Raw genomic sequence first — 18,763 nt, 5'->3', positions numbered from 1 at the left:
ACTGAATGCGGCGGACGATTCCTGTTTTTTCATCCTTCGAGCTTGAAATTATTTGAATATCTGCCCTCTCATCAAGAACTGCTAGCTGTAGTCGAATACTGCATTTACTTCGGAACCACAAGTAACAGCCCGCTCCCGATTCATCCTAGTTCTATCAACATGAAACTTCTCTCCGGCGTTGTCGCCTTGGGCCTACTTCCTCTTGCACTTGCCAACTCAATCCTCGTCACCTACCCCAAGGACACACCAGACTCTGTCATTGATAGCGCGAAAGATTCAGTCAAGAAGGCTGTATGTTTCTATGCTCCCGACACTTAAGACGTTCTGACAAGGTACATATAGGGTGGCACTATCACTCATGAGTACTCCTGTAAGAACCTCCCCATTCTGGAGTGCGTTGAATCACAGCTGACATATTTTCCCTAGTGGTGATTAAGTATGTTCTTTACAGATGCACGGGGTTAATCCCTATTTAAACTCCCGAGCACTTGGTTCTAACTACCCCAGGGGATTCTCCGCGGACGCCCCCGAGGCAGCCATCCAGCAGATCTCGACAGAATCGACAGAGTACAAACCAAATATCGAACAGGACCAGCCTGTATCAATCTCGTAGATGGAGATGCCTTGGTTGCCGCATGTCTCGGCTTTGTTAACGACATGAATGCCCTCAAGATTTCGGGTACATTGTAATGAATTACGACAGAGATTAGCCGAAATAGAGGAAAAGGAATTCTTGTATCTCTATCGGCGCTATGTATTGCAGACAAACACATTCTTTTATTATGGCGTTTTGAATGAATTGGATAATACACAATGCTTGTCGAGCCTTTGTTAGTTGTCACGAATATCGCGGTTATTATTCTTTATAATGAATGCAAGTTATGAGATATTAAACTAGTCCGTCCAACACCTGAATTATGAAGCGAATTCTCAACGTTTTCCTGGGTGCTTGTAGCTTTTTCGGCTTTATATATGCGGCGTATACTACTTAATTCCCCGGCTCAGGTACCAGGACCCGCCGACACCTGCGGACTAGACTGCCGAGAGCCTCCTAATCTACTCGGATCGTCGCGAAAGTCGAGTCGACTGTTTCACGCGTCCAATCCACACAACCCATTTTGAACGACCTTAACCGGCCTTCCCTCGAGTTCAGGGGCGCGATTAATTCCACGACTAACAGAGTCATTTACCCGTTAGCCGCCCGAACATTCCTCAAATCGATTACCCCCTCTCCTTTCCCTTCGCCGGCTCCCCGCGCTCATCCAAGATGGACCCGGAGCAGCATGGCGTCTCCCATACCGAAGCCCTGTTGGCATGGGTCAACAGCTTCGATCTGGTGGGCGAGCCGAAACAATTGGAAGAACTGTCTGATGGAAGAATTATCTGGGATATCCTGCACGACATCGACCCCGAGCGTTTCCCCGATGTGACCGATCCCAAGAAGTCGAACTTAGAGAACCTGGTTACTATACATGGACGATTACAGCACAACATCCTTGATTTGCGGAAATCAGAGGGGTGGCCTCGAGGACTGGATCCGGAGCCGAATCTGATAGAGTTCGCGGAAAACAACTCGGCCAGGGATGCCGATAAGCTGCTGAAGCTTGTCTTCTTTGCTGCCACTATCACCGCCAAAGGGAACACCGCGAGTTATGAGACATACGGTGATGCCATTCAGAAACTGGACAGCCCTATCCAGGAGAGTCTCCAAGATTTTCTTGAGAACGTGGAAGAAGGACAGTACGAACTGGACGACCTAGCGCGTGAATCACGAGAATCCCAGCTGGTGAAGACAATAGAAGAACTCAAGCAGGAGAACAGTGTGCTACGAGAGAAGTACGATGAAAAGGATAGACGTGTGGCCGAGCTTGAATATACAGAAAACAACATGAAGCAAGACCTGGAGTTCTTGAAAGAACGCATCGATCTTCTGAAATCCGGCAAAGGCGAGTTCAGCAAAAGGGATTTTGACCAGAAAACCGAGGAGATCGCGACACTAGAGGAACAACTGTTCATAGCTTCTGAGCAGAACGGCAAGCTCTCGATCAGAATAGACGAACTCCTTCGCGAGGCAAAAGACTACCAGTCTGTACGGGATAAGCTTGACATTGAAAAGAATAACTATGTAAACGCGAACCGCAATGCCAAATTTGCGGCCGAGCAGAAGTCGAAGGAAATTGAGATGCTGCAGTCGAAGAACCAGAACCTCGAGGCCGAGAAGAAGGAGCTTAAGAAGCAGGTGATGGAATATGACGTGCAACAACAAAAGCTCAACGAAGCGTTCAGGGAATGTAAGAATGCTCTTGCGCGATCTGAGCGAGAGGCTCGTGAGATATCCGTCACGAAAAGCAACGTCGATTTGGACAATGAAGAGCTCCGGAGGCGCGCGGAAGGCGCGGAGAAAGAGATCCATCAGTTGAAAGGAAGAATTAGTGAGCTGGAAGGAACAGACGATGATTATCTAGGGTCTCCCCGGAGTCGGACTCCTACTACCGGAATCATGACACCGAGTGTCCACGGGAACCTACAAAAGGATCTGGAAGCTGCTGGTTTCGAGGAGTCAACGCTGTCTCTCGGAGAAGAAGAGCACCCTGAGTTAATCAACGGAGTCGAGGAAGGTCCTAAAGAGGAGCCGGATAAGGCACTTGTTGAAGACATGGCAATGCAAGAGGAGGACAAGGCTAAGCTACTCGAAGAGATGCTCAAACCGCTCGAAGATGCAAAAGAACAGCTTGCGCGGTTTATATCACAACAGACTGGCGAAGGCTCGGAGGCTATCCAACAGTCTCTCGAAGGGCTCACACGGCAGATTTCGGAGTTGATAGATAAGGACCACGAAAGGCTGGCTCAACGTGCACAGGTTAGTGAATTTTTCAGAGTTCCCTTACCTTCCCCTTTGAGACCTAGGTGTCGTCTTGCAAGGAAAGAGTCTACAGAGCCCCCGTTACATCCGGCACTCGAAGACGACGGTCAAGATAGCTGGAGCAGCGGAGAATGCACATCATGTTCCGCATCTTCTGAATCTCAATATGCTTCGGTGGGGTCGACTTCTCAAGACTACAGTTACGTCCCCGGTGGCTTGTGTGGAACTAACTCCGCGTCTTCTTCCCAATCTTCTTTCCGGTCTTCCTCTAAAACTCCTCACAAACCCGTCAAAATCACCCTAGGTGACCACTCAACGTTGAACATGAACATGATAATACGGGTGGCAAGGGAAAATCGCTAACTCCGTGATCAATTAGTATATTCACCAACAGAACGAACAAATCAAACTCCTGCGAGATCGAATAAGCGAGCTCGAGAAGGCAGCCGAAGAGACCGAAGCCACTGATGGTGAGGAAGAAACCGTTAGTAGAGAACGCGAGGTAAGCAGGCTGTTTGATTTGGCACCCAGATCATGTTTCACCCGTTTCGCCTTTATAATCCATCCTCAATACTTTCGTCGTCATTTAAGGGATCCATCTTATCTTCCTACCGAGCCCTGACTGACCAAGTACGTCCTCCGCAGCTCGAGCTTCAAAAGCAGATCGAGTCTTTAACCCGGGAACTCGCCCTCATGAGTTCATCCTGGTATGAACTCCAAGGTAAAAACAGTACCAACAACATCCCTACCTCGAGATACCGCCATGGCGCTGCTGGGCTTGTTGATGCTCACAAGGGCTGGCTTGCTAGGCAAAGGAGTGCTGTTGCTGGTCGGTAATGGCTGTTTTTGCTCCATTATTTACTTTGTTATCTGTACATACCCCTGTGTCTTGCGCATTCTGATCTGTCACTCGATATTAGCGGCGGTAATGTTTTCTTGTGTTATTGTACAAAATCATCTATATCTTGATATACCATATTGTTGATAGAGAGAATATATCTGAACCATCATTACCACCCTCCCTACAAAAAGTATGTCGTTTCTGAATAGTGTCCCATGACGATGTCACCCAATGTAGCTCCACCGGACCCCAACTCGGGCCCGCGGCCACCCCCTGCAGGGGCTGTTTCCTCTTCCCGCTTACTATATTGGCCATCGGTGCCTAACTAAGATGCAACAGAATTGCGCCGCGAATTAATAATCCGGTACGCATATCTGACCATCCGCCCAATGTACATATCTGCTTACTAGCACCCAAGGGTCCTAATGAATATCTAACCTATTGCTCTTCAACTCGATTTTACCTTCATATCCAATGCCCCCCAGCGCTGTAGTAAGCAAGCAAGAGAATGTCTTTCTATTCATCCCAAACCTCATAGGTATTTATTCCATCCCGAGCTCTATCTATTTCCTTGAACTCACAGCCATTGCATAGGGTATACCCGAATCATATTCGCTGTCGCATCCCTCCACTACATGCCCTACCACCCACGGACCTGCTCCCTGCTGTACAGCATCTCCTGCCTCCTCGATGCCCTCGACGGTGCAGCCGCACGGCGTCTAAACCAGTCAAGCCGGTTCGGCGCTGTACTAGATATGGTCACTGACCGTTGTACAACCACCTGTCTCCTCGTATTTCTAGCGAGCGCTTTCCCTAAATGGGGCATACTCTTCCAAGCCCTAATTAGCCTTGACTACTCCAGTCATTATATTCATATGTACGCCAGTCTGGCTAGGGGCGGGACTCGGGGTCACAAGGATATCAGTGAAGAGTGGCCTTGGGCTTTGAGGGTTTATTATTCGAGTTCTGTATGTTTCTGTCTCGTTTATAACTGACCGAGATGAGCATCTAACACACTACAGAATGTCCTTTTCACTGTCTGTACGCTCAACGAGCTGTGCTTCATCGCGCTATACCTTTTATCATTCTCATCAGACCTTAGCACACCACTCGAGGCCTGGTCTTCACCCTCGGGTGCAGGGGCAATGGAGATGGTTCGGTATGTCACTTTCCATGAGCAAAGAAACCACGTTCAGTCATTTATTAACTACGGTAGGGCAAACAAAATCAACCATTACTGGCCCCAGGTCCTCTTTTGCGTTTCTTTTCCGTTCATGATCTACAAGCAATATGTCAATGTGGTTCAGTTTGTCCAGGCTAGCAAGTGGATTGCTCAAGGCGACCTTGAGGAGAGACGTCGAAGTAGATCCCCGCGGAGAGAGGAGTAATCTGTTGGATTAAACGTGATTGGCAGTACCACCTACAAGCGCGATTCAGCTACAAAGCAAGAGACGAAGCGATTGACAGTTTCCGATTACTTAGGTGGGAAGTTTCCCATGCATGAGGCCCGTAGTTGTGGCACCGATTTTCGAAATTTCAGGAAAGGATAAACTGAGGTAGTGGTTTTTTTATTTTTTTATTTTTTTTTAAACAATCGAGTCAAGCAACTTTCTCTTCTCGTCTAGCATATTATTTACATACAGTACGACTCGTTCGTCTTTGAGTACAAAGGAGTATCATTGACAACTAGGTCACCTAGAAAAGGTCCAAAAGAAAGAAGAGTAACTCCGAGTATGCGTGGCCTCGTCAAAATAATTATTAAGTAGGGTGAAATATGACCTGAAAACAGCCTTGAACCGAACACCACGGGCAATATGCTTCCCCGTTAAATTGACGCTTCCTTGAGCTGGCTAGAGTCGCAATCGCAATGACAGCTCGCAAGGCGAGAAAAGAAAAAGTAGAGGCGTCAAGTAATCCACACATAGAAGAAGAGGAGAAAGACGAGGGCGAAGAATCCAACCCACACCTTCCAGCCGACACCCGTGCGTTCCGCCATGCGCAGCATGCGGTTCATATTTCCCCGGATCCGGGTCCGTGTATTCTCGAAGGAGTCGTTAAGGTCTGTGATATGTGTCGTGTCGCGAATTTCGTCTCCGATAGCCATTGTGATCTAATCAGACACATCATCAATATGAAACCCTAACCAGAGATAGGCCCCAGTGGTAGCTTGGGAGAAACCTACATCCTTAAGCATCTTCACTTTGGCCGAAATCCCTTCAACTTCCTCTTCATTCTGCGACTCGAGATGTGAAAGCACGGCGTCCGAGTAATGACCCCTACATAATATTGTTATTAGTACTGCTTTGGAGTTTGACGCTTCAGATTTGTTTTCGTATCCCGCTACGTACTTCGCATTCGGAGTCGCGCCTCTATAGCCTCCCGCACTTCCATTGCCATTCACGGGCCTGTCGGTTCCTGGATAACCCCCGTACCCGTATCCACCAACACTACCGGGGGACCTGCTCGCTGGTCTGGAGTCGCCATTGTAGGAGTCGAATAGAGATGAAGATGCACGAGGGTCCCGTCGGTGTAGATCGGACTGAGGGAATCTAATAACATGTTAGATTAATTTGAAGCTATAGAAAAGATATAAAGGGACGAGTGTTGCCATACCGTGAAGCCATAGCGGAGGTATGGGATGCGGAGAAGGGAAATAGATTTGATCAAGCTTATTATTTGATTTGCGAAGTGGCCATTCAATTTTAGTGGGCGCACATCATGATAAAAAAAAATAATAAGATCCGAGTCCAACAAGGCCTATCTGCTCATTCGACATAAATGTTATGGACTTTGTGGTCTGCTTGCGGCGAGATAAACTGCTTTACTGTATCGAGAACACGGTGGCTGCCACATGGGTGCTTGCGCTGCGCCGAACTGGCGGCCAGGCACGTGAGAGCCGGGCAGCGTTTACTTTGTATTTGTAGCCCCCCAAACAAAACATAGAGAATTGACTAGATGAGGTACGGTTGTTTGTCTAGGCATGCAATCATTCATTGTCGTCCAATCTCGTGGTTATGCCACGGTATTGAGTATTGAAATTTGAAGTAAATGAGAAACCCCCCAATGACCCTGCGCCTATTTTGAATACCCGAGTGTCGCTCAGTCCCAAATACGTTTCTTGGTGTCGTTAGATATTCCGATAAATCACTGCTTGTCGGCAGGCTCGTATTCCTCGTCATCATCTTCATCCTCGTCCATCTCATCTTGATTGATCTTTCCAGCAGCCTCCTGGTAGTCGATGGTCTTGCCGCGCGTGCGTCTTCCACCGCTGATGATGTTATCGGCGGAGACTGGCTCGAGGTTGTCGTTGTCATCGTCATCGTCATCTATTGTTATCGTTGTTAGTCCCCTCCTTTTAGTTACGCTAGGATTGGCTTTGTTTACCTTCGGCCATCTAAGTAACAGAATCAAATTAGCTAGCTGCACCCTAAATAAGCGGTCACGAACACATACAGGCTCTTCCGCCTCACTTTCCTCACTTTCATCTTCCTCGTCCATGCTCACGTCCATGGGGTCTTCGACAGCCTTGCCCTTGCCCTTGTCATAGGCAGCGGCGTCAGGGGCATTGGAAGCAGGGTCGTTGCCCTGGAAAGTGGCTTGGTTGTTGTCACCCATTGTTAGGGAGGGGTAGTTGTTTTGGAGGTTAAACGAAGTGGAGGTAGAGAAGGAAGGGTTACGGAAGAGACTAAGATAGCTGAGGAGAGAAAAGAGGTAGGAAAAACTCAAGGGTATAGAGACGAGTTTAAGTAAAAAGGACTGGGAGAGCGAGATCGAAGCTCAGTTGTTGTTGCAAGGGAGAATCTCTTGGTCCCGTCGAACCTCGAGGCGATTGTTGTTGTTGATTGGCTGCGAGGGGCGGTCGATCAAAACGCCGCTCCCGTGACGACCTTTGCCCTTGAGACTCTTAACAAAACATCTGATTAACTTCACTCCGGTCTACGCTTCACAAGGTGCGCAAGCATTGAATTCAATAATATGTGATTTGGAGCTATGCATCCCACGAGATATACGGATGTCAAAGCAGGGGTGACGACAGAACTGAAAAGTCTCAGCTGGGGGAATCTCGAAGCCTGATGCGGTTGACTGGTAATGCCCATAATTTTGAACATGCAATATACCTGTAGAAGTTAAACAGATACTACGACTTCTCAATCCATTGAATCTGGGATCGAGACTCAACAGCAGAGTCTGCCGGTGCCTGGTGTGGTGCCTTGTTCGACAAACAAGTGGGCTGGGCAGCCAATTGTTGAATGCGATCTGCCTGCCTTGTCCATAAGGCAGAAAGTGGGCCAGAGAGAAGAGTTCCAACTTCCCAAGTTACCGGGGTGACAAAGAAAAGCTGCGATCTTTCGTCGAGATTCCTGAAGCGAGGCGAGCGCCGAGAACACAAAGAACTGCGACTCTGCGAAAGAGAGTGAACCTTCTGTTACGTCATCCGACCCCGCCAAAGTCGAGATGGGTCCAGCTTTTTTTTTGCCTCCAGCTCTGTCAAAGCGTCATCATGACTATGGCCGTCTTTGACTTTCGAAGACTCCTGCAGCCTCAAGAATAGGCGAGCGCTCTCACGAAAATACCATTACAGTAGGGAATTGAAACAGAATCTCACTCGAGTGAACAATAGTGAAAGACGTAGAGTGCCAATCGGAGGCCCAGATCCAGCGAGCCGCGGGCAGAAGGCCATCGAACCCGATGGATGCCCATCGAAGCTGTCGCTTGCTAGAAGCTTCGCTGGAGTAGCAACACACCGCCCACCAGTATATCAATCTTGCCCTCGCACAATTTTCTTCCCCTCGTCTTCCAAAATCAATCCTCTCCATTCACGAATTCCCCATCTTAAAGAGACATTCTATCATCCTCCCTTGTCTCTTTTCTCCCTCCCCGCTAATTTACGAATTTCATTTCACACCACCCTTTTTTTTTTTTAACGAATCCCGCTTCCGCACATACATACAGACATAATGGCCCCCGCTGTTGGTATCGATTTGGGAACCACCTACTCCTGTGTGGGTGTCTTCCGTGATGACCGCATCGACATCATTGCCAACGACCAGGGTAACCGCACTACCCCCTCTTTCGTGGCTTTCACCGACACCGAGCGTCTCATCGGTGATGCCGCAAAGAACCAGGTCGCCATGAACCCTCACAACACTGTCTTCGATGCCAAGCGTCTGATCGGTCGTCGTTTTGCCGACGCTGAAGTCCAGGCTGATATGAAGCACTGGCCCTTCAAGATCATTGACAAGACTGGCAAGCCCGTCATCCAGGTTGAGTTCAAGGGCGAGACCAAGGAGTTCACTCCTGAGGAAATCTCCTCTATGGTCCTGACCAAGATGCGTGAGACTGCTGAGGCTTTCCTCGGTGGTACCGTTAACAATGCTGTCGTCACTGTTCCCGCCTACTTCAACGACTCTCAGCGTCAGGCCACCAAGGACTCCGGTCTCATTGCCGGCCTGAACGTCCTCCGTATCATCAACGAGCCCACGGCTGCCGCCATCGCCTACGGTCTCGACAAGAAGGTTGAGGGTGAGCGCAACGTGCTCATCTTCGATCTTGGTGGTGGTACCTTCGATGTGTCTCTGTTGACCATTGAGGAAGGTATCTTCGAAGTTAAAGGTTCGTAAAATTCTTTCTTACTCGATTAGATAGTGATTAACATCGACTAGCGACCGCCGGTGATACTCACCTTGGTGGTGAGGACTTCGACAACCGTCTCGTCAACCACTTTGTTAACGACTTCAAGAGAAAGAACAAGAAGGTATGAATTAATTCATTTCTCGTGGCCTGAATATGAACATGGTCCTTGGTTTGGTTCTTTTTGGTTAACTTTGCATGATAGGACTTGAGCACCAACGCACGTGCTCTCCGACGTCTCCGCACTGCTTGCGAGCGTGCCAAGCGCACTCTCTCTTCTGCTGCTCAGACCTCCATTGAGATCGACTCTCTCTTCGAGGGTATTGACTTCTACACCTCCATCACCCGTGCCCGTTTCGAGGAACTTTGCCAGGACCTCTTCCGCTCCACCATGGAGCCCGTCGAGCGTGTCCTCCGTGATGCCAAGATCGACAAGTCCTCCGTCCACGAGATCGTCCTCGTCGGTGGTTCCACCCGTATTCCTAAGATCCAGCGTCTTGTTTCCGACTACTTCAACAAGGAGCCCAACAAGTCCATCAACCCCGATGAGGCCGTTGCCTACGGTGCTGCTGTTCAGGCTGCCATCTTGTCCGGTGACACTTCCTCCAAGTCCACCAACGAGATCCTGCTGCTCGATGTCGCCCCTCTGTCCGTCGGTATCGAGACCGCTGGTGGTGTCATGACTGCTCTTGTTAAGCGTAACACCACTATTCCTACCAAGAAGTCCGAGACCTTCTCTACCTATTCCGATAACCAGCCCGGTGTGTTGATCCAGGTCTACGAGGGTGAGCGTGCCCGCACCAAGGACAACAACCTGCTCGGCAAGTTCGAGCTTACTGGTATCCCCCCTGCTCCTCGTGGTGTTCCTCAGATTGAGGTTACCTTCGATCTTGATGCCAACGGTATCATGAACGTCTCCGCCATTGAGAAGGGTACCGGTAAGACCAACAAGATCACCATCACCAACGACAAGGGCCGTCTGTCCAAGGAGGACATCGAGCGCATGCTTGCTGATGCCGAGAAGTACAAGGCTGAGGATGAGGCTGAGGCTGCCCGTATCCAGGCCAAGAACGGTCTCGAGTCCTACGCCTACTCCCTCAAGAACACCATCGGTGAGGGCCAGCTTCAGATCAGCGAGGATGACAAGAAGAAGGTCAGCGACAAGGTTGACGAGGTCATCAGCTGGCTCGACACCAACCAGACTGCCGAGAAGGACGAGTACGAGTCCCAGCAGAAGGAGCTCGAGGGTGTTGCCAACCCCATCATCTCTGCTGCCTACGCTGCTGCCGGCGGTGCTCCTGGTGGTGCTCCCCCTGGTGCTGGTGCTGCCCCTGGCGGTGGTGCTACCCGCGCTGACGGTGAAGTCGAGGAGAACGATGACCTTGACTAAATGCTTTGAAAGCACTTGGCTGGGTTTCTCCTCTTTTTCAGGCGTCTAATGTGTTTTTTATTTCTAACGCTTCCTTGTCTTAATTCTTATGCGTTTTTTTCTTTCCTATGTTACGAGATTATGGGGATCCATTTGCGCATGACAGCATAGATTTTAGTTTTGATACATGATGAACTGCGGATTGGGAGGGAAAAAAAAGTTCCGGTACCAATGAATGAAGACATTAATACTTCAAATCTTCCCTTTACTTGTAGAAACTTTAAATGTTCGTAGAATTTGTCAGAAGATTTTATTATATATATGACAAAACCCAAATCTTCGCTCAGCGAGCCGAACCAAAGCAAAAAGAAAAAAAGTTTCATAACATAAATTACATCAAGACTGCTACAGCAACAACGATCACTGCCTTGGAGCAATATTAGTGGCATCCGTACCACCGGCAACAAGACCATCAAACTCCCCATTCCACCATCTCCTCAACCTCTCACCACCAGTCCCCAAAACAGTCCCATATCCAATTTCTGCTGCAGAGTCTGGATTCTTCTCCTTCTCTTCGCGTCTAATGCGAAGCAGCGCCGCTGACGAGCCAATTGCCAGCGCGAAGAGCGGGTCTGCAGCTCTGTGTTTGCGGACCCCCGAGAGAGTGGTTAGATGAAGTTGGATGAGGTAAGGAACGGGATGCAACGGCGTCTGGACTGGCTGGACTGGCTGGGCTGGTGTATGGGTTGAGGGAAGGGGCGGCATCGGGAATTGGGAAGAGCATGACTTACTTCGAGATTAGGTAGACTGGCATTGTGCGTGGTGTATATATGGATGTAGGTGTAGGGTGCGGCTATGGGAGACTCCCAAATAGATATTATCGGACGGTAAATGACTGGGTTCAAAGAAAGTATGAGTTAAAATTCAGATGATACATGGTTTAATTGGGTAGTAGTTTAAGTTTATCCCACCTTTATAACGTTCTTTGTACTCTGTATGTGGGTGTATGTTTGCTCGGAGTGGGAAGTTCCAAGAAATTCCATACTCGTGAAATGCGCAGTCACGTGACTTTCACCAAAGGCACAACCGTACAAGTCCTGAGCGCACGATGTTGCAGATCAAACAAGGGTCTATATAGTCTGATATAGTTTAAAAATGAGTAAGGAGTGATGCGCAATAAAATAATGCAGAATATACAATGTCTTAGATATGGTACATATATAATTTTCATGTGCGGGTTTAGATCAGCAACATCAGACGTTAAACCCACTGGCGGGGGTGCCTTAAGACATCCATCATCTCCTTCTCAGCAGCCTTATCCTCACCGAGTATCTCTTCATCCTCCACCTGCGTTTCGGTCCGGGTGCCCGACACGGGATCCATGTAGGCCCAGGATGCGGTCCGTGGGAGACTCATAAGGATGCTTTCGATGCGGGCACTAGGTGTTCTTAGCCCGAAGCTTGTGCCGCGGTCGTACACGAGATTAAACTCAACGTAGCGGCCGCGTCTGAGTTGCTGCCATTCCTTCTGAGCTTCGGTGAAGGGCATATCCTTGCGACGTTCGATGATGGGGACATAAGACGGAAGGAAGGAGGCGAGACCGTCGGAAACAAATGAGAAGAGGGTCTCCTGTGGGTTTTGTGATGAGTGAGATGTGCTCTCGAGGAAGTTGGCGTCGAGATCGTCGAAGAATATGCCGCCTATACCGCGGCACTCTCGGCGGTGGGGGATGTAGAAGTACTTGTCGCACCATTCTTTGAACTTGGGGTAATAGGTCGCATCGTGTCGGTCACAGGTGTCCTTGATAGTTTGATGGAAATGTTTGGCGTCCTCCGGGAAGAGGTAGCTTGGGGTGAGATCTGAGCCGCCGCCAAACCACCAGTTCTTGTCGCCGTTCATGGGATCCTTCGGGTCCGATGTCTCAAAGTAGCGGTAGTTGAAGTGGACTGTTGGTGCCATGGGATTATGAGGATGTACAACCAGAGAAAGTCCAGCAGCAAAGAAGTCCAAAGAGTCGACGTCAGTGCCCACAAAGGACTTGTGGTCTGCTCGCATCTTCTCGATCGCTGCGCGGGGTAGCTGTCCGTAGACGACGGAGACATTCACTCCAGCTTTTTCAAAAACATTTCCATCTTGCAGGATGCAGGATATACCGCCACCTCCATTTGGCCGTGTCCAGGTGTCTGCTTTGAATTGCTTCCCATCTATCCGGCTAAGCTCTTCCGCAATCTTCTGTTGATGATCTTTAATCAGCTTTTCCATGCGCAACCGCATTGGTGAAGTTTCGCTTATGACGGCTTGCTTCTTCAGGGTCTCGTCAATTTCCACAATTGACGGAGAGTCAAGATCGGTCACTTCGCCTGTCATCTACATCATACAGTCAGCGAACCGCAAGTAGTATATGTGCGAGCCGAGAGTAATACCATGGAGTAAATGAGAGCCCCAATGAATGGGACACCGACGGCCAATCGCAGATAAGGGCGCCAGACAGTAAAGGGCTCCTTCGTGTGCTGATTTTGTGCTGAGTAAAACCTGCGGAAAGTCCCTTGGAAGTAATTCGGTTTGCGATAGGTTTGAGCTGAAACCTGGCGCAGCGACCTGCGAAGAGGCATGCTATGTGATCGGGGAAGGGCCATCTTTGGAGTATATCAAAAGTATCGGCTGGTCCGCCAAAACATCAGGTGGTCCTCGTTGATTATTCTTCCGGCAATGGCACCACCCCAGGTCGCAACAGAGAGGATCGAAAAGTTGCTGGTCCGTCCTTGGATGGGACCACCTCAAGAGTCCGTGCAGGCCATGGTAGAGTTTGCTTTGTTTGTAATATCATGTTTGCAGTGTTTGCACACCAGAATACTACTACGAGTGATTCTGGAGGGGCTGAGGAGGAGCTGATGAGCTGCAGAATGAAGCTTGGAAGTGAGTCAGATTCGAAAGATAAACTCGATGTTTCAGGTGACTCGTCCAGAAGGATGATGACTCTGCAAGGTACCTGTTGGTGTACTTCTGGCACTGCAGTCTGGAACAGGCTCCTCTAGCCGCGGATCAAGTGGAGGCTCAAGCCGTAGCACTGCGGACAGGTCCACACCCTCAAGCATCACCAGATCCCGGTCGCTTGAGGCTGTCCGTTACATGCTTGTGAATTAAGGTCAAACTTTAAGGTCTCAATTATTCATGTGTGAGCGTGAATGACGTGAATACCTTTACATCTGACTACAGGGGGCACATGACAGTTGACTCACGTGTGGGGCCTCACCGCCCCCGTCCCCAGCGCCTTATCAGCCATCCTTAGTAACATGACGCGGGGCTTGTCGCCTACATCTCTCTCCTCCAGTCATCCATCCCTCCTTCTTACCTTCATCTTGCTTTCATCAACTTCATAACCACCGCAGCCATATCCCGTCCATTTAGGACACTTGTACATTCTTTCTCTCAGCTCAACCAGCTCAGCTTCATTTCCGTATCCATATCTTGTTTTCCAAATACCAACCATGCGTTCCAAGTTCAAGGACGAGCACCCCTACGAGAAGCGCAAGGCTGAAGCCGAGCGTATTCGAGCGAAATATGCTGACCGTATTCCGGTATGTTCTTGGCTTATTTTTCCTTATGTTAACAGAATATCCCCTAAGCGTCTTCATGTTATTCTTAAGTGATTCTTCATCATGAACCTCGGAGCTTTCCCTCACCGCCTCTTCAAGATGCTAATATGGCTACCTACGTCTAGGTGATCTGCGAAAAGGTTGAAAAGTCAGATATTGCGACCATCGACAAGAAGAAGTACCTGGTGCCTGCAGACCTTACCGTTGGCCAGTTCGTCTACGTCATCCGCAAGCGTATCAAGCTGTCTCCCGAAAAAGCCATATTTATCTTCGTTGATGAGGTATTACCCCCAACGGCTGCTCTGATGAGCAGCATCTACGAAGAGCACAAGGATGAAGACGGTTTCTTATACATCACGTACGTTATTACCCCAAGCCAGCTGGCTACATTTCCCTGGTAGCTGTTGACTGACTATTTATTAGATACTCCGGCGAGAACACATTCGGAGACTGCTAAACTTGGAGCACCGTTGTATCATCTCACTTAATTGTCCCCGCCGTCAAAATATCTCGTTTTGCAAGATCCAGCTCCGGCTCCGATTGTAAGCTGGATCGGCCCTGGGATGAGGCAATTAGAATCCGCGGTGGCTTCATATCTCGGGCGTTGTCACAGGAGTTTTTGCGCTGATTTTGATGGACTTCTTGGGAATTTCCTTTTTCAATTTATGACGACCAACCCGCACGACGTTTGATGCGATTGTTTCCGAATTGCGACCGTTCTGGAATGACGCTGTAACCTTAGTTTGGTCAGTAAATCAAGGCTTGAAAGGCAGTCACTAGAATGGAATTATATTCGCTGGACTTTGTATCTATGTAGAGTCAAAGTAACCTTGAAGAGAATGTAGAGGAAGTGGAGCATCGAGTAGTTACATAGTTAACTTACATAGAAGTGGCTTATCTCAGCGAGAGTTCCGAGCGGGCCCTGGCTAACCAAAAAGGACTAGCGCAACTAGGCCCCAAAGCTTTCCGATTCGGCGCAGAAAAAAGTGCCGTCGGGACTGCTGCGATCTCGCTCTCTTTCTCTCGTCTTCGGCCTGTGCTTGCGCTTTTTCTCCTTCGTCGACGTCCAATTTTGCTTTCACGGTTCTCGGGTTGGGATTTCTTTCTCTTGGTGATTCAATTTTCCTTTTTTTTCTCGTATCTACTGCCTTTCATCCTGTGAGAACAAAAACATCAAAAACTTCGGTCATACGACTTCGATAAAAACACAATCAAAATGTCACCTGCAGTTGCTCACGGTTCCGCATCCTCGGATGTCAAGAAGGAATCTGCCACTGCTCGTCTGCTTGGATCAGGTATGCGTGCCATTACTTTAATCAGGAGCGAGACAGTGACTAACAGCCATCAGGAACCGCTGGTATTGCGGAACTCCTCGTCTTCCACCCTGTACGATGACTCGACCCTCAGCCATTTCGCTCCGTCACAAACACCGCCTCTCATATGCTAACTGAGTTGAAAGGTTGATACCACGGCAAAGCGTTTGATGAGCAACCAGACCCGAGTAAGCTCCGCTTTCCCACATAGTTGAGGCTGCTCCTTTAACTGATGCGATTGTGTCCTAGATTACGTCTGCCAGTGGCTTCAACCAAGTCGTCTTCAAGGAGTACGCCACTGCCTCTGCTGGCCGCAAGTTCACCTCTCTCTTCCCCGGTTTAGGTTATGCCGCTGGTTACAAGGTTGGTACAAGAAATGGTGGCCGTGATTTTCATTGGCTCACAAATACCTCAGGTCCTCCAACGCATCTACAAGTACGGTGGTCAGCCGTTCGCTCGCGATTATTTGGCGAAGCACCACGGTACCGATTTCGACAATGCTTTCGGAAAGGGCACCGGAAAGGCTATCATGCACGCAACAGCTGGAAGGTTCGTGTGTTGGGGATACGGTATTCTTGATCTGGTGCTGACTGTATACTTAGTTTGATTGGCATTGGTGAAATCGTCCTGCTTCCTCTCGATGTTCTGAAAATCAAGCGTCAGACAAACCCCGAAGCTTTCCGTGGCCGTGGCCTCTTCAAGATTATCTCTGACGAGGGTATGGGACTTTACCGTGGAGCTGGCTGGACTGCCGCTCGTAACGCCCCTGGATCATTCGCTGTATGTATCTCTAATCACTTTGCTACTGGGATTTGAGGCTGACTGGTCATGGCAGCTTTTCGGTGGATCTGCTTTCGCCAAGGAATACATCTACGCTCTGGAGGACTACAACAAGGCCTCGTGGTCTCAGAACTTCGTTGCCTCCGTCTGCGGTGCTAGCGCATCTCTTATCGTTTCTGCTCCCCTCGACGTGATCAAGACCCGCATTCAAAACCGCAACTTCGAGAACCCCGAGTCTGGCTTCCGTATCGTCTCCAACATGATGAAGAACGAAGGTGTCACGTCATTCTTCAAGGGTCTGACACCTAAGCTTCTGATGACCGGACCCAAGCTCGTTTTCAGCTTCTGGCTGGCTCAGACGTTGATTCCTGCCTTTGGCCAGGTCGTATAATCAAACCAACATGACCGAAAATATAAGACCTAAGGAAAGCGATATACGGTAAATGGAGTTTAATAGCACGTTTATTTTTCTTTATATTCATTAGGCTGTCTGGAATCACGGCAGCTTTTTATTATTTGTATTTGATAGACAAAGTGTTATCGGTTCCGGTTGGCGGGCCTGTTAGGGTATGAAAACAATAAACTCCTCTTAATCATTTACTCTATGCATATACGTAACTGACACGGCAAGCAAGTGATGGAATATATTTGGAATGCTGCGAATATATATATGCGTATATTATTGCTAGGATTCATGGTTATACTGCGACCAACCCATGATCATTTGTATAAAAGTGTCACAACTCATCACAGAAGCAGAGCTAACCTACCGCAGACTATCTATTCATACTTAATTACCTAGTGGTAGATATAGTGCAAAAACCCCTGTCATCCATGCATGCATCTAATCTGAGAAATGTGGCTGAATCATAAGAACCCACCAAACGCCTCTAATACTCGCGTAGGAATATAGCATACCAAATACAGCTGTCCGTAGTCGGGGTAGAAGCCAGCAGACTGAAAATTATTGGCTGGCGTGGCCCCTTATATCGACAAGTTGGTACAGATAGTGCAAACTGTGCCTAGAACTCAAGACTATCCCTCGGCATCGGCATCCCCGTGCGTCCTCGACGTCTTGGAAACCGGCCAAAGACACTGGCATTGCCGGAGCTTCGTCGACTTGTCTGGCTCGCGAGAGAGGCGCGGAGATCACGCCCATGGTCTCGGTCCCGATCCCGGTCGTGTTCTTGATCAAACTCGTCGACCAACATGCTTGTACTCATGCTACTCGTATCGAAGGCATCGCCGCCGCCGCTCCAGCGCTGGAGAAAGCGTCGTTGTGCTTCTGTTTCTCGCTCCCGTTGCGGCGGTGCCCGTGGTAAGCCGCGCGTGCTGCTCGCTGTGCTGGTGCGGAACGGATGCTGCGAGAAACTGACTTCGTCTTCTTCATCGTCGAACTCAGCGTCTGTATCCGTATGCTGCCATTCGTCTTCCTCGCCTGCCTCAGCTTCCGGAATATCGTCGTCTAGGTCCCGTGCCTCCCCTCCCTCTTCCTCCAGCTCACTCATACCCTCCATGCCCTCGTCAGCGCTAGGAATCTCATCATCCAAATCAGGCTGGTTATCAAAATCTCCCTCATCCTCGTCATCATCGTCGTAATCCGCAAATGCCTCGGGAACCTCGTCGTCCAAATCCCGCTCCATGTACCCTTCCTCATCAACGTCTTCATCCTCCTCCAGTCCTTCCTCTCCATCCTCTACTAGCCCATCATCACCGTCTCCATCCTCGTCTCCATCCGCATCCGGAATATCCGCATCCAAATCTCTCTCCATCCCTGTCTCTTCCTCTTCCTCCATCCCCTCTTCACCCTCTCCACCCGCGGCGGCGGCGGCAGCAGCAGCAGCAGCAAATTCCGCATCCGCAGCAGCCATAGCTTCCTCTCTCTCAGCCTCCTCTTCTTTCATTCCCAGCATCGTTTTCGGACACCCTGCCGGTTTAATCCACGAGCACCCAAACGATGCGATATTATTCTTGCGCGCGCGCAAGGCCCGTTCTTCCAATATCAGTGTCGCAAGCGTATCACCCGTGCTTGCGAGCGCGCTTGCTCCGCCGTGTGCTGCTGAGCTTGCGCCGGTGCGGTACTGTGCTGTTCCATGGCGGCGGACGGCTTGGGCGTGGCCTGCGGAGGCGGAGGATGAAGCGGGTTCGGAGGACTGGGAGAAGGAGGTTGTCCGCGGGGCGAACCAGAGGTCGTGCGACTTTTGATTTATGTTAGGTTTTATTGTTCAACTGTGTAATTGTCGAGAGGAACTGGGGTGTGGTGCACATACATCGCGCGGAGTGAAGAGCGGGAGCGAGAGCATTGTCGTGGAAGCTCCTAGCTCTTAGTGGTAGCCCCAGCGTGTCTTTGGGATGTGTAGTAAGATCAAT

The 18,763-nt window shown here is 49.5% G+C and overlaps 11 protein-coding genes across 11 annotated transcripts; 6 read left to right on the top strand and 5 right to left on the bottom strand.

The window, feature by feature from the left end:
- Positions 1-159: 159 nt before the first annotated feature.
- On the top strand, positions 160-613 carry ASPSYDRAFT_91593 (uncharacterized protein; the record flags this gene model as incomplete). The annotated part of the gene is made up of 4 exons (XM_040852512.1): positions 160-291; positions 343-370; positions 427-436; positions 508-613. 4 exons carry the CDS (start codon positions 160-162, stop codon positions 611-613), a joined length of 276 nt encoding a protein of 91 aa, XP_040700137.1.
- A 684-nt stretch (positions 614-1,297) lies between these two features.
- ASPSYDRAFT_120884 (putative microtubule binding protein HOOK3) lies at positions 1,298-3,700 on the top strand (the record flags this gene model as incomplete). Its single annotated transcript, XM_040840415.1, has 3 exons — positions 1,298-3,205; positions 3,243-3,365; positions 3,509-3,700. Coding segments are annotated over 3 exons (2,223 nt in total), but the record flags the coding sequence as incomplete, so codon positions are not given.
- A 478-nt stretch (positions 3,701-4,178) lies between these two features.
- Positions 4,179-5,092, top strand: ASPSYDRAFT_206580 (CDP-alcohol phosphatidyltransferase family protein; the record flags this gene model as incomplete). Its single annotated transcript, XM_040843906.1, has 4 exons — positions 4,179-4,242; positions 4,299-4,672; positions 4,727-4,863; positions 4,921-5,092. 4 exons carry the CDS (start codon positions 4,179-4,181, stop codon positions 5,090-5,092), a joined length of 747 nt encoding a protein of 248 aa, XP_040700135.1.
- Positions 5,093-5,610: 518 nt separating this feature from the next.
- On the bottom strand, positions 5,611-6,328 carry ASPSYDRAFT_59665 (SNARE domain- containing protein; the record flags this gene model as incomplete). Its single annotated transcript, XM_040849735.1, has 4 exons — positions 5,611-5,814; positions 5,887-5,980; positions 6,053-6,253; positions 6,318-6,328. The coding sequence occupies 4 exons, from the start codon at positions 6,326-6,328 to the stop codon at positions 5,611-5,613; spliced, it is 510 nt and encodes a 169-aa protein (XP_040700134.1).
- A 520-nt stretch (positions 6,329-6,848) lies between these two features.
- On the bottom strand, positions 6,849-7,319 carry ASPSYDRAFT_33432 (histone H2A.Z-specific chaperone CHZ1; the record flags this gene model as incomplete). Its single annotated transcript, XM_040845088.1, has 3 exons — positions 6,849-7,030; positions 7,089-7,098; positions 7,158-7,319. The coding sequence occupies 3 exons, from the start codon at positions 7,317-7,319 to the stop codon at positions 6,849-6,851; spliced, it is 354 nt and encodes a 117-aa protein (XP_040700133.1).
- Positions 7,320-8,662: 1,343 nt separating this feature from the next.
- Positions 8,663-10,725, top strand: hsp70 (molecular chaperone Hsp70; the record flags this gene model as incomplete). The annotated part of the gene is made up of 3 exons (XM_040845087.1): positions 8,663-9,317; positions 9,368-9,459; positions 9,541-10,725. 3 exons carry the CDS (start codon positions 8,663-8,665, stop codon positions 10,723-10,725), a joined length of 1,932 nt encoding a protein of 643 aa, XP_040700132.1.
- A 262-nt stretch (positions 10,726-10,987) lies between these two features.
- Positions 10,988-11,734, bottom strand: ASPSYDRAFT_47614 (uncharacterized protein). Its single transcript, XM_040847464.1, has 2 exons — positions 11,676-11,734; positions 10,988-11,599 (listed from the first exon to the last, which is right to left on the bottom strand). Exon 2 carries the CDS (start codon positions 11,467-11,469, stop codon positions 11,125-11,127), a length of 345 nt encoding a protein of 114 aa, XP_040700131.1. The 5' UTR covers positions 11,470-11,599; positions 11,676-11,734; the 3' UTR covers positions 10,988-11,124.
- A 230-nt stretch (positions 11,735-11,964) lies between these two features.
- On the bottom strand, positions 11,965-13,340 carry hem13 (coproporphyrinogen oxidase; the record flags this gene model as incomplete). Its single annotated transcript, XM_040845086.1, has 2 exons — positions 11,965-13,064; positions 13,094-13,340. 2 exons carry the CDS (start codon positions 13,338-13,340, stop codon positions 11,965-11,967), a joined length of 1,347 nt encoding a protein of 448 aa, XP_040700130.1.
- Positions 13,341-14,086: 746 nt separating this feature from the next.
- On the top strand, positions 14,087-14,885 carry ASPSYDRAFT_47609 (autophagy-related protein 8). Its single transcript, XM_040847463.1, has 3 exons — positions 14,087-14,282; positions 14,426-14,658; positions 14,724-14,885. Exons 1-3 carry the CDS (start codon positions 14,193-14,195, stop codon positions 14,755-14,757), a joined length of 357 nt encoding a protein of 118 aa, XP_040700129.1. The 5' UTR covers positions 14,087-14,192; the 3' UTR covers positions 14,758-14,885.
- Positions 14,886-15,516: 631 nt separating this feature from the next.
- Positions 15,517-16,784, top strand: ASPSYDRAFT_33427 (putative mitochondrial GTP/GDP transporter Ggc1; the record flags this gene model as incomplete). Its single annotated transcript, XM_040845085.1, has 7 exons — positions 15,517-15,595; positions 15,649-15,686; positions 15,760-15,801; positions 15,863-15,976; positions 16,029-16,162; positions 16,216-16,393; positions 16,449-16,784. The coding sequence occupies 7 exons, from the start codon at positions 15,517-15,519 to the stop codon at positions 16,782-16,784; spliced, it is 921 nt and encodes a 306-aa protein (XP_040700128.1).
- A 631-nt stretch (positions 16,785-17,415) lies between these two features.
- Positions 17,416-18,696, bottom strand: ASPSYDRAFT_70349 (uncharacterized protein; the record flags this gene model as incomplete). Its single annotated transcript, XM_040850503.1, has 2 exons — positions 17,416-18,591; positions 18,664-18,696. 2 exons carry the CDS (start codon positions 18,694-18,696, stop codon positions 17,416-17,418), a joined length of 1,209 nt encoding a protein of 402 aa, XP_040700127.1.
- Positions 18,697-18,763: the final 67 nt, after the last annotated feature.

Source organism: Aspergillus sydowii, assembly GCF_001890705.1.
Source record: "Aspergillus sydowii CBS 593.65 unplaced genomic scaffold ASPSYscaffold_9, whole genome shotgun sequence".
NCBI lineage: Eukaryota > Fungi > Ascomycota > Eurotiomycetes > Eurotiales > Aspergillaceae > Aspergillus > Aspergillus sydowii.
The sequence above is the reverse complement of the archived record's forward strand: the minus strand, read 5'-3'. Positions and strand labels throughout refer to the sequence as shown.

Coding starts and splice junctions, on each gene's coding strand:
- ASPSYDRAFT_47614 (XM_040847464.1), bottom strand. CDS start 11,469: ATGCCGCCCCTTCCCTCAACCCATACACCAGCCCAGCCAGTCCAGCCA.
- ASPSYDRAFT_47609 (XM_040847463.1), top strand. CDS start 14,193: ATGCGTTCCAAGTTCAAGGACGAGCACCCCTACGAGAAGCGCAAGGCT. Junction 14,283..14,425: donor AATATGCTGACCGTATTCCG/GTATGTTCTTGG, acceptor ACCTACGTCTAG/GTGATCTGCGAAAAGGTTGA. Junction 14,659..14,723: donor GACGGTTTCTTATACATCAC/GTACGTTATTAC, acceptor ACTATTTATTAG/ATACTCCGGCGAGAACACAT.